General features: G+C 46.4%; 1 protein-coding gene across 10 annotated transcripts in view; it reads left to right on the plus strand.

The window, feature by feature from the left end:
* Positions 1 to 14,186, plus strand: part of GLI2 (GLI family zinc finger 2) — a 187,188-nt gene that overhangs the window by 117,404 nt on the left and 55,598 nt on the right. For all 10 annotated transcript variants that reach the window (XM_085553241.1, XM_015868814.3, XM_015868812.3 and 7 more), the window contains one exon: positions 8,484 to 8,589. In XM_085553241.1, coding sequence (XP_085409367.1) covers positions 8,484 to 8,589 — 106 coding nt within the window. The remainder of the gene's footprint in view (positions 1 to 8,483; positions 8,590 to 14,186) is intronic.

The following is a 14,186-nucleotide window of genomic DNA, read 5'->3' on the forward strand; positions in this document are numbered from 1 at the left end:
TGCGCCCCGGGTGCCTTCCTGCCTGCTGGGGATTGGTTTTGTTCTTCTCCCTTTCTCTCGCAGCAGCTGCTGGAGAACAAGCCCCAAGGACCCATCTGGCCCTCTGAGCTTCCCAGGCCATGTGCTTTCTCCACAAAGCAATGGTGGTCGTGCTGTAATACAAGAGTTACATTATAAAACTGCAACTTGCTAGCAAAGCAAACTGCCTTTTATTTGCTGGTACTGCCTTCCTCCCTTTAGAATTGCAGCCGCAGCCACTCCACAATGTAGCCTCAGATCGAGTCAGTCTAGAGGGCTGCTTTTTTCTTTCTCTTTTTTCTTTTTTTTTTCTTCTTTTTTTTTTCCTTTCCCTCTGCTTTCTGGAGGAGTTGGCACAGCCTGGTGTTATTAGGACATAAGCCAGCTTGTTCTAGTGGAATTTCCTGTCTGATTTTAATTTCCCCCTCTTTTTTTTTTTCTCCCCCTCAAAGTGAGACAGAAAAGCTTTTTAATTGCACTGCCGTAGGTTGGCCTTTCGGGATATTATTATTCTTATTAAGTACTTCCTGTTGGGATGCGGCACATGAGAAGTACCCAGGATCTCGGTGAAGTCAGGGCTTGCGGCCGCCTTGTTTGTTAATAACCGTCAGATTGGCAGCATCCTCAGGATACATCTTGGCATGTCAGCCGGGCAATTAAGTGATTTTCAAGACTCTCAACATTTGCAGCTCGAGACCTGTGGAATTAATAAGCTGCATTAAGCCTTCTCAGTTTTGTTTTCTGCTGTTCAGTAGCTGCAGCTCCTCATTCATCTAACAGAAAGCCAGCCTCAGTGGGAAACACTCACTCTGGAAATCAGCGTGGAGGTAGGAATGTGCTGTCACACAGCCGACAGTGCGTTTTGTCCCATAGAAGAATCCAAGGTCTGCTCAGCAGAAAAAGTCTTATAAAATTATTTTTATATTCCCAGAAAGCGAGAATTCTCAGCAGTTGGTTTCAGAAGGTTCAACAGGACGAGAGGGAATGGCCTTAAGCTGCACCAGAGGAGGTTCAGGTTGAAAGAAGGAGTGGTGAGGCATTGGCACAAGGCTGCCCAGGGGTGGTGGAGTCACTGTCCCTGGAGATGTTCAAGAACTGTGGAGCTGTGGCACTGAGGGATGTGGGCAGTATCAGTGGTGGGTGGATGGTCGGAGTAGGTGATCTTAGAGGTTTTTTCCAACCTTTATGATTCTGTGCTGGCAGATACCCATAATATTTTATAATCCCTGTTGTGGGATTCCCCATCTTTCACCTTACTCATCCATCCCAGATGGATAAAGAAAATAAGAGTTTGTCCCTGCAGGGCTGCTGCATAGCAGTAACCTAAAGACTCCAGGAATCCTTGTAGAATAATAAATAATACATCGCTTTTATTCACAGATGCCCTTCTGAATGTCTTAAATACTTCCACACAGCTGTCTGCAGGCTTCAGAAAATCTTAATTTTCTCACCAAGAGGCTGAGTGTCCCAGAACTGAACAGGTTGAATTGCACCTGAGGTGTGCTGCTAAGCCCTGCTGGTAGCACCTCACTGAGGTCCCGCTGTCCTCACATCCCTGCCATGCCCTGGCCAAGGGGTGCCCCGAGGGAATGGTGGTGACCCATGCAGGAGACAGCAACTGAGGGATTTCAGGGTTTGATTTCTTAATGACAAGAGTCATCTTTGCTGTAGAAAATGTCAATGAACTCTTACATTTTTAATCTGAATTTTCCATGGAGAGAAAAAGGCCATTTTTAGCCTCGCTGTAATTGTTCCGACTCTTTTGCCCAGGAAAGGACTGACAGGTTTAATGTCCCTAATGGCAGTCTTGCAGTGCAGAGGAGGAAGCTTCAAGAGCCCTTCTGGGAGCTTCAGGAAAGAGGGCAGGCATGGGCCTGAACAAGACTCTTGCTTCCATTCATGCCTCTTGAGTTCTTGATCTGGGAAGAAATGAATGTATGTGGGATTGAGCCACTGGGCTGGCCAACTCTGTGGGCCGCCTGGGATCTCATGAGAGCTCCTGAGAGCAGTTTGTTGTCTTACAGCTTTTATGACAGCTTTTATTACACAGGCAAACCTAGAAATGTGCTTCCTTCTGTGTAAAATAAGCATGGCATCCCCCATGGGCACCCAAAGCCCACATCCTTGGCTTCACACTCTCCATGCCCGTGCCTCAGTTCCTCCAAGTGTAAAGTCATAAGTCACATGGACTCTGTCCTGCTTTGAGGTGTTGGTGATACCATTCTTGATTTGAGGCTTTATTTGTGGTTTTATAGATGAAGAGAGGCAAGTTATTTTTATATCTGACACATGGTCTGATTGTTGGGTAGTCCCATTTGGAGCCTACGAGGCAGTTACCATTACTTGAGCCACTGGTTTTCTTAACAGCGTAAAGTGTTTTTCTCTTTATTGCTCTCCTGAATGGGAAACTTGGCTCCCGTTTGTCCTTCCCTTAATGTTCTTAGCACACCAGACTGAATCTTCTCTATTATTTTACCTGTGAAGTTCCTCTTTTATTGTTACCAAAGCCACTGAGCAGGTAATAATAAATAAAACGGTGTAATAATTAACCAATATTAATTGAAGTATGCCATATGGAAACCAAACCAAATACTAACAAGCCAAACAAAAGAAAAGCATGCACCGTGCAGCCTTGTTTACGGTGCTGTCTGCTGGAGTTATTATACACGTTGATATAATAATACTGAGCTCTTAATTACCACATCATTTTTAAAGCGCTGTATAAACATTAACCAAACCTCTGAGGTAGGGAGGTATTATTATCTCCATTTTAAAGAGGGGAAATTCTGACACAGCGAGGTTAGTTGGTAATTGGGCAAGCTGGAGTGAAGGCTGCAGCCTCCCGGCCGGTCCAGACCACGCTGTGATTTTGGAGGCTGCAGAAGCACTGGGGATGGCTCCGCCTGGAACACAGCACTGCCACCTGAGGAGCACGGCTGTCCCTCGACACAGCTTTGCACTTTGCAGACATGCAGACTGGAGTAGCCGGCAGCTGCGTGGTTATCTCTTCTCGGAGGTAAGCGCACGCTGGGCTCCTTATGCAAAGCAGCAGAATGTGGAGGCTCAGCTCTACGGCAGCACTTGGTGGGGCTGGGAGGCAGCGGCTGCTGCACGGTGGTGGTGGGAATGTCTGTCCCTGCAGAGCAGTCGCTGTTCAGCAGCAGCACATGACTTCATCCGAGGAGAATCCCACAGGCTCACCAGTGTGATCTGCTCCGTCATGTTTCTGTGACCCAATTTTCCCCATTCTTTGTCTCGGACCTTCCCTGACCCCAACCCTATTATCTCTTCCAATAATTCACCCAGGCCATTATTAATGGTGCATTAACTTTGGCTGTGCTTTCAGCAAAGATGTTTTTCTTGCGCTTATTCATTCGCTCAACTCACTTAAACAGCGAGATCTTTATTCTGGGGTTGTCACATAAACACAAAACCATCTCCCTTGCTGACACCTATGGCCCAAGGCACTTTGCTGGATCCAAGCACAACACTGGACAACCCAAGGGGCTCCGGGAGCCACCCACATGCTCAGGGGTGGGTTCCTCTTCCCATCCAGAGCCCACTGAGCCCAGTGCAGTTACAGTGGAAGAAAGATCACAGAATGAAGGCTGTGGAGCAGAGCACACTTTGCAGTTTGCTGTCTCAGAATGAATGTGATGTTTGCCACCGCAGAGTTGTTGGATACCAAGATGCATCTCTTTAAGTTAGGGACTTAAAAAAAGCATCTTCTAGGATATACTCTTCTCAGTTTTTCTGGGTCAGCTGCTTGTGCAAAGCTGCTGATGACACTGTAGTGACAGGATCACGTGAGCTGTTGTCTGGAGTTTTTCTCCCATTAATCCAAATCAATCCAATGCCGCAGGGCTCTGAAGCCTTTTTCAGATCGAGTTGCATTTTCTACGTGCTGTGGTTGAGGTTTGCTCTGGAACCTGCTGTTTGTTTGACTGTGGGCAAGTTGTGTTACTATATCCTGTATCAGCCCTCACTGAGTGAAAAAGGGCTGGGACTCAGTGCGTGTGAGCATTTGATTCTCTTCCTAAGGAGCTTTGTGAATCTTGGCAAGGCAGCTTTTCATCCCTGTATGAAACTTATGCTCCACGCATCATAAATATCATAGGAAATCAAGCCAGGAGCATTCTCAAGAGGTCAACATTGCTTTTTCCCACTTTCTTAGGTGGCTTTGCAGAATTGTTGGAAAAACTATTATTAGTACTGAATTATTCTATCAGCAGTCTTTTATGTTTTTCTTCAACTAATGGCTTTCCCTTCAGGTAAGCCTCCAGGAGCTCTGCATGTACTGGATGGCACAGAAGTGGGGGGGCTTTTGGGTGTCTCCAAACCCTGGTTGTGCTGCAGCGCTCAGTTGCAGGAGGGAGTTGAAGGGGGTCCTTTAAAGTGCATGCATGTTTAGGATTACCCCATCTAAGTCTGTCCCTGAGGCTGGGGACTGCTCTTAGTTTTCAGGAACAAGAGCTTTGCAGATTATTTTTTACCAAGTTGGACTCGATCTTTGTAGATCTCTTCCAACTCAGGATATTCAATGATTCTATGAAAGTGAACCACAAGTGAAATCCAGTTCCGTAGTATGGGGACTGATGTCTTTTCTTCTGCTGCCTGTTTTTTAAGTTGTTACGTGTGGAGGTTGAAATATTTGGAATATAAAAAGTTTGTTTGACCCTTCCAAACTCTTCTTTTTGGGCTTAAAAAGAAGAGCTTCTGTGGGTGCTGTAAGAATATCTCCTTTGCTTGCTGCACAAACCCCTGCATGCCGCATGTGTTTTTCTTGAAGCACAGGTTTATCTGCAGAGATAATCAAAAGCCTACATCATCCTCAAAAAATGCCTGTTTCTGCTGCCTCCCTCCCTGATTCCTGGGATTTTCGGCAAAGGGACATCCCCTTTAAACGTACATTTCTGCTTCATATCTCTCCCCTTTGAAGCCAGAGGGCTGGCTGGCCTTTGAATAGGCGAGGAAGAGAATAGAACAGTGGGAGGTCCGTGTCTTGCTCATAAACCTTGGCCAGAAAATCAGCCCTGACAAGTGGGGACAGGTAGCAGCATCTCCCCCTAATCGAGCGATGCGGCGGAGCAGACGCGTTCCTGCAGGAGCTGGGGGCAGGTGGGGCCTCCCAGCCTCATCGGTGTGCGTTCACCTCAGAGCTGCATGCCATAGTTTAATGAGGAGCCATGTTATTTCTGTGTGAAACACTGTGCTTTTCCATTGGCCCTGCCCTTTGTGTGCTGCTTGGATTTCTTCACAGAATCATTGAATTGCTGAGATTGGAAGGGACCTTAAAAATAACCCAGTTCCAACCCCCCTGCTGCAGGCAGGGTTGCTGACCACTAGGTCAGGCTGCACAGGGCCTTGACCAAACCTGACCTTGAATACCTCTGGTGTTCCAAAGACCACATCCTTGGTTTTCTCTTCCTTTCTCAAGTTCTTTTCTATTGTCCCAGAGCTATAGGACACGGAGTTGGGATGTCACTTTGTGCCTTCCCTTAGTGGTGCACCATACAAAGAAGCTTGGCATGGCTCTGCTTCTTCCTGGGAAAAAGCTTTCTCCTGCTAAAAGCTTCCTCGCGCTGTGTAAAACAATCATCATCAGTACTAATTGGGCAGCTTTGAGGTTAAATCTGCAAAGATTGCTTGAGTTTAGTAAATCCTCTGCCACCACAAGGCAGATAATACTAAACAAAAGATTGCCTTGATTAGATTAAAATTGGCAAATTTATTGCCCTAATCATTATATCACCCTTCTCATGGCTATTCAGGAATACATCAACGTGACTTACTTGAAGTAATTGAATATAATTGTCTCTTTAACTCCTACATGTAAAGCATCCATCTTTGTTAGCAGTGTACGCTGCTGTCCTGCTGCCAGCTCGCCCTCCTCATCAGGAGTGTTGGGAATGAGAAGCAAGGCAGGGGGGGATATTCACGAATTGGAAGCTGATTGCCTATAAAACCATTCATTATTCTTGACCAAGCACCTGGAAGAGGAGAAAAAGGAGCAGCACTGGCGGTGGTTGGTTTTGCTGCTCTCCCAGGGTGAGGAGCAGAAGAGGGACTCAAAGTGGGACAGCACAAAGGGGGGTCACCCAACGCAGAGAGGTGGTGTATGTCCTGTCTTTGGAGACATTCAAGGTCAGGCTGAATAGGGCTCTGAGCACCTGATGGAGCTGCAGGTGTCTCTTTGTTGCAGAGAGGTTGAACTAGATGACCTTTAAGGGCTGCTTCCAACTTAATTTTGCGGTTCTATGATCGTATGAAAACAAGACATAACTTGCCTCGTTCTTAAGAGATTCAGCATTTGGCCCGTTGCTGCTAATGGCTTTGCCATTATTGGTGAGTTAAACTGGCCAAGATAAAAGCTGTGCCATTAAAACACCACCCTGATGCCCAGCAGTGTCAGCCCATCGCCTTGTACCTCCCTGCATTTTGTGGCTACCAAAATGGACCTGCCCCATCCAGGCAGTGTCACCACCCTGTTTTGAGAAGATGCCAAACCTGACCCATAGGCACTCCAGCAGGGCTATGCAGGTAGGCACCAGGAATGCAGGAAAGTCCTTGCTCCTTTGGGTTTGTCTTCATGAGCCCTCTATGGAATGAGTGCTGCAGGAAGCCCAGCTTTGGCTGGGGAAGGTGTTTGTGATGTGTGGTGAGTGGCTGTGCTGAGACAGTTTGTGGCTACGCTAGGAGTAAAAACCCCTGTCCTGGGAGCAGAGCAAGGATGCCCTGGCCCTACAGAGGGTGACCTGGGCATTGAAATCTCCTCGCCCCTCTTCTCCAATCTCACGCACTGCGTCCAGAGGACAGCAGTGTCCCTGAGGAGGGAAGCAGCTCCTGGTCCCTGCCAGCCTGGGCAGTGGTTCGGGCTGAGTGTGGTTTGGTGAGAGCAGGCACTGCTCTGCTTCTGACCTGGAAAAACACTGGCTGCCCTTTAAAGTGAAGTGTCCTCACATAAGGGATCATCCTTGCCTGGGATGAAGAAAGAGTGAATCTCCCTCCTGCCAAAGCAAATCCTAAAGGATGCAAGTTTGTTCTCTGCCTGAGCTGCTTTTGGGGGAGGAGGGGAGGGGTGCAGAGGGGGGAAGCAGCTAACAGTTACCCTACTGTGTCCTGACATCAGGCGAGCTGCAAAAATGCTCCCAGTGTATCGGGGCGTGCACGGTGCCAGCCCTGCGCCGGAGCACGGAGCGTGAGGCTGCTGTGGAGCCTTAAATACTTTCCAGCCTGACTGCCTTAGCCTAACGCCTTTCAGCACTGTTGGCAGGAGGCTTGTTTGTGTGCAGGCTCTCACTTCTCCCACTGCCGCGCCTGTGCTGCGTGTGCTTGGGGACTGAGTGCTGCGATGGGGCCAGGAGCTGCAGAGCTGGGGGCTGACACACAGGGAAGGACGTGCGTGGGGATCTCTCCCAGGGGAAGTGCAAGAGGAGCACAGCTTCGCTGGATGGGGACAGCGTAGCTCCACGGCAGCTGGACTCACAGGGGTGAGAGGCTGAATTTGAAGACTGATAGAAAAAGAGTTGGGCGCTGCTGGAGTTTGCTCAGCCTCAGCGAGAGATTGAGCCCAAGCTTTGGCGCTTGGCTTTCGGATGGTGCTCTGCAGAGAGATGCTGCGTGTCACAGAGGCAAGTCATGGTTCACTACCAGCGGGGGTTGAGCCTCTGTTAATGGCGTTTCTTTGGCTTCAGTAATTTTTACAGGAAAGGCCCAGTGTAGTTGGGGGCGGTGGGAGAAATAACCCGATGAATTTTCCATAGGCTCAACTCGCTCAAGTATTCTCGCCGTTAACTTCTGGGGTCAATAATAAATATTAAAACCTGTAGATTTAATAAGTCAATGTAGGTGTTCTCTGCCTTTTGAGACCACTTTATCTTTCCATCAAAGATGAAACAAGCTTCTCAAATGAATAAAAAATAGGGCCTCAAGTGATTACAAGCGCGAGCAATTTGGGCTCCTCTCTTAGAAGCTGGCAGTAGGCATTTCTGAGCCACTTCTGAATGCCTTCATGGTTTGCATTAGCACTGCTCTCGCTGTTGGTTTTTAGGTAAATGTTTCCAGACCTTCAGCAGAGGTGCTCACTGCCACTCTGGGCACAGGGGACGGCGTGGGTCCGGGTCCCGCCAGGCTCGGTTGAGTCTGATTCGCGCTGCAAGTCTAGTTTTCCTTGGTGCTTCCTATAATCTCCTCGAGTTCAAAGAGCGCTTAGCTGCTTGTCTTTGTCAAAAACCCTGTTGGAGATCTTTTATGTCGAAGATGTAGGATTTCTCCGCATGACTTTGATTATTTATTCATTCCACTTCTCTGGTGTATGATAGCGCTGATATCATGAAGACCCCTTGTCTTGCACTGCTCTCGCTCTGAAATTCATGGAGATTTAGTGCCTTTGAAATTGTTTTAAAAGGAAAGGAAAAGTTTTTGAAGTCCCTTTTTTCTTCTTCTTCTTCTATTCCCCTCCACAGTGCCGCAGCACATTTTTCCGGCCTTCCACGCTCCTTTGCCCATTGACATGCGCCACCAGGAAGGACGATACCATTACGAGCCTCACTCTATCCACGCTATCCACGGGTAAGTCTCGCACCTCCGCTTCTGAGCTTTGCTATGGCCCCATCTGCACACCCTGTATCAAATTCCATTCCTGAAGTGTGGGGCATTCAGTGCCCTTCAGGTTGTACAGTTCTCTTAAACCTTTAGAAGAACTGTGTAGCTTCAGGATAGGAGTCCTGGAGATGGGGCTGGCTTGTGTTTTTGCACCCATGGTGTTTCGCGTGTCATAGCGTGCCCTTCTGACACCATCTTGGTGAAACCCAAGCACTGCTCCCTCCATACTGTTTCAGGAAAGGGTAAAAAACTACCAGGCATGCTGTAAATCAATTTTATTTCACGGGGATTTAGCATGGGCAGGCTGAGTGATGCTGATGTCTACATGTGGTCTAGAGGATCATGGGTTTCAATGGGGACCTCCTCATGAGATCCCACAGATGCTGGCCAGGGGCTGTGCCCAGCCTGGGGAATCACATTGGTCTCCTAGTCTGTGTCTCCTAGTCTCCTAGACATGGCAACCTGATGGTCCTTGGAGAGGGATGAGGACACGTTTATAGAGAGATTTGGGTTCACCTCCTATGAATTTTGAGCAGGCGGAAAAGGAGCCAGCAGGGAAGTGAGTGGGAGGATGTGGTAGCCATGCGGCCAGTGGGTTTTCTCCTCATCCCTGAAACACGCCATCCCCATGGGAGGTGAGGGACAACCTAATGGGTTGGCGGTCTCACGGCTCCCAGAAATACTTCACCCTGTGATGGCAACCTGTGGGTAAGTCCCAGGGCACTCAGCATAGGAGAACCCACAAGGGCTAAAAACAGTTTGTGGGAAGGGAAAGCAACACAGGTCTCGTCACTTAAAAACTCCCATGTGTTCCCTCTGTTGTCCCTAAAGATTAGATGACCTCCAGAGATCCCTTCCGTTCCCTATGATTCTGTGATTCTCTGCTCTGCAGCTTTGCAGGGTTGTTTGCAGAGCCATGCTTTTTCTGGGTGGGTGTGAGTGGGGGAGCAGCATCTGTGAGGCAAGAAAGGAGACAGCAGCAGCCATGAGATCTGTGGAGTCCCACGGCTGCAAGGGCTTTATTCCAATTCCAAAACGCTGCAGGAAAAAGTGATAGGGCATTCCCCTGGATGCTAGCAGGAGACAAGTAGTCTTTTTGGCTGGCAGTCAGATTGACTAGATGCTTAAAGGGGCAGAGAAGCTCCTTCCACACTGTGTGCAAAGGGGAAAAAAACAGAATGGGTCGCTAATGTGAGTAGGAAAAACTGGGGTGGGGGTCTGCGGAGATTAATTAAACGGTTCTGAGCTTGCCTGTACGTACATGCAGAAATTGCAGAAAAGAAGAACACAGATTAATTTAAAAATGTACTAGGAGACAGATAATAAGCTATGGCTAAGACAGCGCACGCTGACTTCTGAAAGGGACATCATGCAAACTGTGGTTAGGAGGGAGGATAGCAGTGGTGATTTTGGTGGAGTCATGGATCAGGATTTTCTCCAAAATGCAATCTAGAACTTAACCAGCTGCCCTGTGAATTATATCCTCTGGCAGGTCAGGTGTTCAGCTCACCTGCACCAATGTTAATACTTTGCTGTCTTTGCAGTACCTGAGTTAGTCAGGGAACCAAGAGTGTCCTGCATTGCATTTGGGAAGGGTTGTTGGTATATTCCTACTGTCCTTATTTCCAATCCTTCACCTTCCCAGCAGCAGCTTTCACAAAAAAAAAGAATTCTAAGTTACTGAAGGGAAAACTTGGTTGTTGGTCTTAGAAGAGGAAATGTAGCTTTCTTGGAAACTTCATATAAGATGAACCTTATTACTTGGACATTGTGTTGGAGGGTGCCGGTATGAATGGTAAAGTGTCAAGGCAGAGCTGCTGACTGCTTTTTGGCCATGTATTTTTGTGCAGTCTTCAGGGACTTTTCTGGAGCTATAGAAGGTAGCAGGCTTGTTGAAAACAACTTAGACTGAAATATCAATTGCAGTTTTTGTGAGCGAGCAAGTGCATACATGTGTCAGTCCTGTCTTGGGCCTTATTCTGCTATCAATTAGAGAGGGCTTTCCTGCAGCTAAAGCAAAGCCTGTGCTTTAGGATCAAGGGAATTCAACTTCAGTTTGGCTTTCTTTCCCAAGTGCATAACCACACTGGGAAAATCCTCACCAGCTGTGGAGTTAGTCTCTTGTCCATTTTTCCTCTTTCAGTTCTATCAGCAAACATTTCAACCTGATCTCCTGCCCTTTCCTTCTTTAGATTTTGTTCTACTTCTTTATTGTCTTCCCCTTCTCTATCCTCCAGTTTCTGTTCCAGATACCACAGAATAGTACTTGCTGTCCTCACTGGAGGATATCCAGTGTGAAACCACTCATTACATGGTAATGGAGCTGGGCTAGGGAGCGCTTAGCAGTTTTGTGCTCCTGCCTGGATAGGCTGTGCTGGATCTGTGAGTACAGACGCACTACTGTAAATTTGTACCCCTTCCTGGTGGTGCAGCAACCCATTCTTCTCTTTAAATTAAATAACATTAAGGAATAATGTATATTTTTACTCTAGGAAATGGTGGTAAATGTTTAGAAGACAATTTGTGTCACTGAGTTTTAGCTTCATGATTAATGTGATCAGTGCTTGACAGAAAGCCCCCAATTCATCAAGCCCATATTCTAGCTGTCTGCTGTCTTGCTGGTACCAGATTTATCTAATTACATGAACATTGCACAGCAAATTAAGTGTAGTCTCATTTGTTGCAAACTATGGGGTCTTATTACTTGCCTGCTGCATTATGTCAAAGGTTTGTTTCTTGATTGCTTGATATGACGTGGCTGCGTTCCCCTCCATCACTGTTTGCTTTTGGCCTAACGAGAATGTATGTTGTTTTATCTGAACTGGAGGGAACTCATCTGCAAGGCTCTCCTGAGCAGGACAAGCTTTGGGACCCTTTTCTTGAGAATATGGATGGGAATATGGAAAACTCAAGCAATAAAAGATCCATGTGCAAAGAAGGGTCTGAAAGATGTTCTGCATTTCTGCTCAATGTTGTTGTTCTGTCTCAGTCAGTTCCTTGTTAAGCACCATGACAAATAGTTTTCAGAGCTTGAGTCTTCCCCACTCGGCATTTAGTGTATCTGTGCAGTTGCTGATCATGTTGATAGTATCCTGAAATGTATTTCCTGGAGGACTTTATCTGGATAAAATAATGTTTCTCCAGTCAATAGGACACTTCGCTTTTCTATGTAATCTCTGTTATTTTTGCTTATTTGGTGATATACCTCTTTTTCATTTTATGAAGTGATCACTTCTTTAGTATTAAGAAAAACTTGTTGGAATTGTGATGCTTTCTTGGTTAGTTTGGAAAAGGGACAAATTTTGTTCTGTTGATCCTTGAGCTCTGCAGTGCAAACCAACAGAAACAGCATTTAAGATATCAGCTTGGATTTTGATGTTGTGCACTCACAATTGTACATAGGATGGAAGGAGAGGCAGGATTGGAGCCCAGCAAGCGCTGCAAAAACATGTAATGAGAAAGGGAGTAAAACCAAGTGTGGGAGGAAATCTCTTCCAGGTCTGCAGAGTTAGAGCAGAATGAATGAAGGAAAGTGTATCGGTCCATGTAAATTGTGTGAGGCACCATTTCTCCAAAACGGCATTTGTTCAATGTTAAGATAACCAAATACAGCACTCTGAAGCTAAGAAATGACAGAAATTAGTTTGCAGGTTATGACCATTTTTGTATATCATTGCCAAAGTGATTTAACGTGCACTGCCATGCTCCGTGAATGGGTAATGGTGGATGCTGGACGCATCTCCTGCATGCAGCTTTTATTGATTTGTCAGAATTTTACTCTGTACTGTTAGCTGTAGGCAGAACATAGATCAGTGTCACCTGAATGGAAGTCTTCAGAGGTTAACAGCTGAACCAAATTCACTTCATGTGTTAAAACAGGTTCTTTTTTAGTGAAAGAGATAGTTTGTGTTTTAGTGAGCTTCCTCATGAAAACCTGCACTGCTGGAGCCCTGTCTGCAAAATCTCTCATCTGCAAACCAAGGGGACTCTTGTTGCCAGCTTTGCAAGATCAAGCCCTCAACTGCAGAGTGAAGCGGCAGGTGAGGATGGCAGGTGAGCTCTGATAGCTCCCTTGCACTCCCCCCTTTTAGGTGTGCTTAGCTACTCTCAACTATTATTTTTTCCCCAAACTACAACAAAAATAACAGAAAGCCTCTTAGCTCAGCTTAAAAGTACCCGCCAATGCAAGAGCCTTCAGGGCTAACCCCAGTAAACAGCGTGCCTAGGCTTGACTCAGCAAGAAGCTTTTTAACAGTAGTTCCTAAACTGTGGTTAAAGCTCATCAGGCATTATGTAGCGCAACAAACAAAAACAGCCTTGTTTTTCTGCTGACATTCTGGTGTTGTTTCAGGTTGTAGCTCTGACATTATTTATTAACAAAATATTCTTCTTGTTCTTTTGTCCACGTTTAGAAATAATTTGAGAAAAGAAAAAAACAATCCGAGCTCATAACCCTGAGACAAATTCTGTGGCTTTTGAGAAGAGTGAATCCTCCCAAAGACCTGACAGAGAATGTTCCATCACCATGATAATGTGGAGTTGCCCTTAATTTCCCTTTGCTAGGGCTTTTATCTGTATTAATTATGGATCTTCCTCCATTTCCCTGAGATCTTAATAAATTACAGATCTTCCCTGATATTCAACCTACCCAGTTTTCCTTTATCTGATCCTATTACCCCTCCTTGTTGAAGTTTGTTTTCCTTTTGCTAAGTTAAAAATTGGAGAACACCTTTTCAGGATTGGCTCCCAGTGTGCCTGAGCAGCTTAGGTAGGTAATTCACAGGCGGGCAAGGTGACTGTTTATCAGAAAGGCAATGGCTCAAGTGTTTACAGATTCTCCAGATTTAACCTTGATCCATGGTTTTCCATTTTGGATATGTTTCAGGCTGATTTTCCTTTGTTTTTGTGAGATTCAGCCAAGAAAGGCCAAGTGGGGTTAAAGGAAAGCATGCTGTTTAGCCATACAAAAAATCATCATCATCATCATCTTGTCATGGTGTTCTGAGAAATACCAGTGTTTCTTGCTTTAGAGTTGGAATTTGCTACTGTCACAGATGTGTCGTTTGCTATTTCTACTAAAAAAAACAAACAACAACAACAAAAAAAAAAACAAAAAAAAACCAAAACCCAGCAACAAAACACAAACCCTCCTCAGTTTTGCAGGATAGAAATCTTTTGAAAAATCTCCCTTCACACGCACTCAGTGGAGAGGTGTTAGAGTTTGGCAGTGAAATTTTCCGAGTGGCACTGACCATGCTCCAGCCCAGCCAATGGGGGCTTTCCCACCAGTGCTCCCTGTTTTCTGCCAAGGCATTCATTTGCACCCCCCCCCCCCCCATCAGCAGAGGGGCACCGGCCCCGTGCGTTACCGGGTGTGTGGTTATCTTTGTAGGATGGTCTCTCATGAGGCTCCAGCTTTGATCCCACCAGGTTGCTTGGGATGGGACCAGGTAACATTCATTCCTGCAGCAAAGACGCCGCCAGGCTGCACCGCAGAACGTACGCACCAATAAAACATGTGTGTTTTCATATTTACTTTGCTACCAGCGGAGAAAATCTTTGGC

This window comes from Coturnix japonica, chromosome 7 (genome assembly GCF_054131305.1).
Source record: "Coturnix japonica strain WE chromosome 7, WE-NBRP24, whole genome shotgun sequence".
In the NCBI taxonomy this organism is placed as follows: Eukaryota; Metazoa; Chordata; class Aves; order Galliformes; family Phasianidae; genus Coturnix; species Coturnix japonica.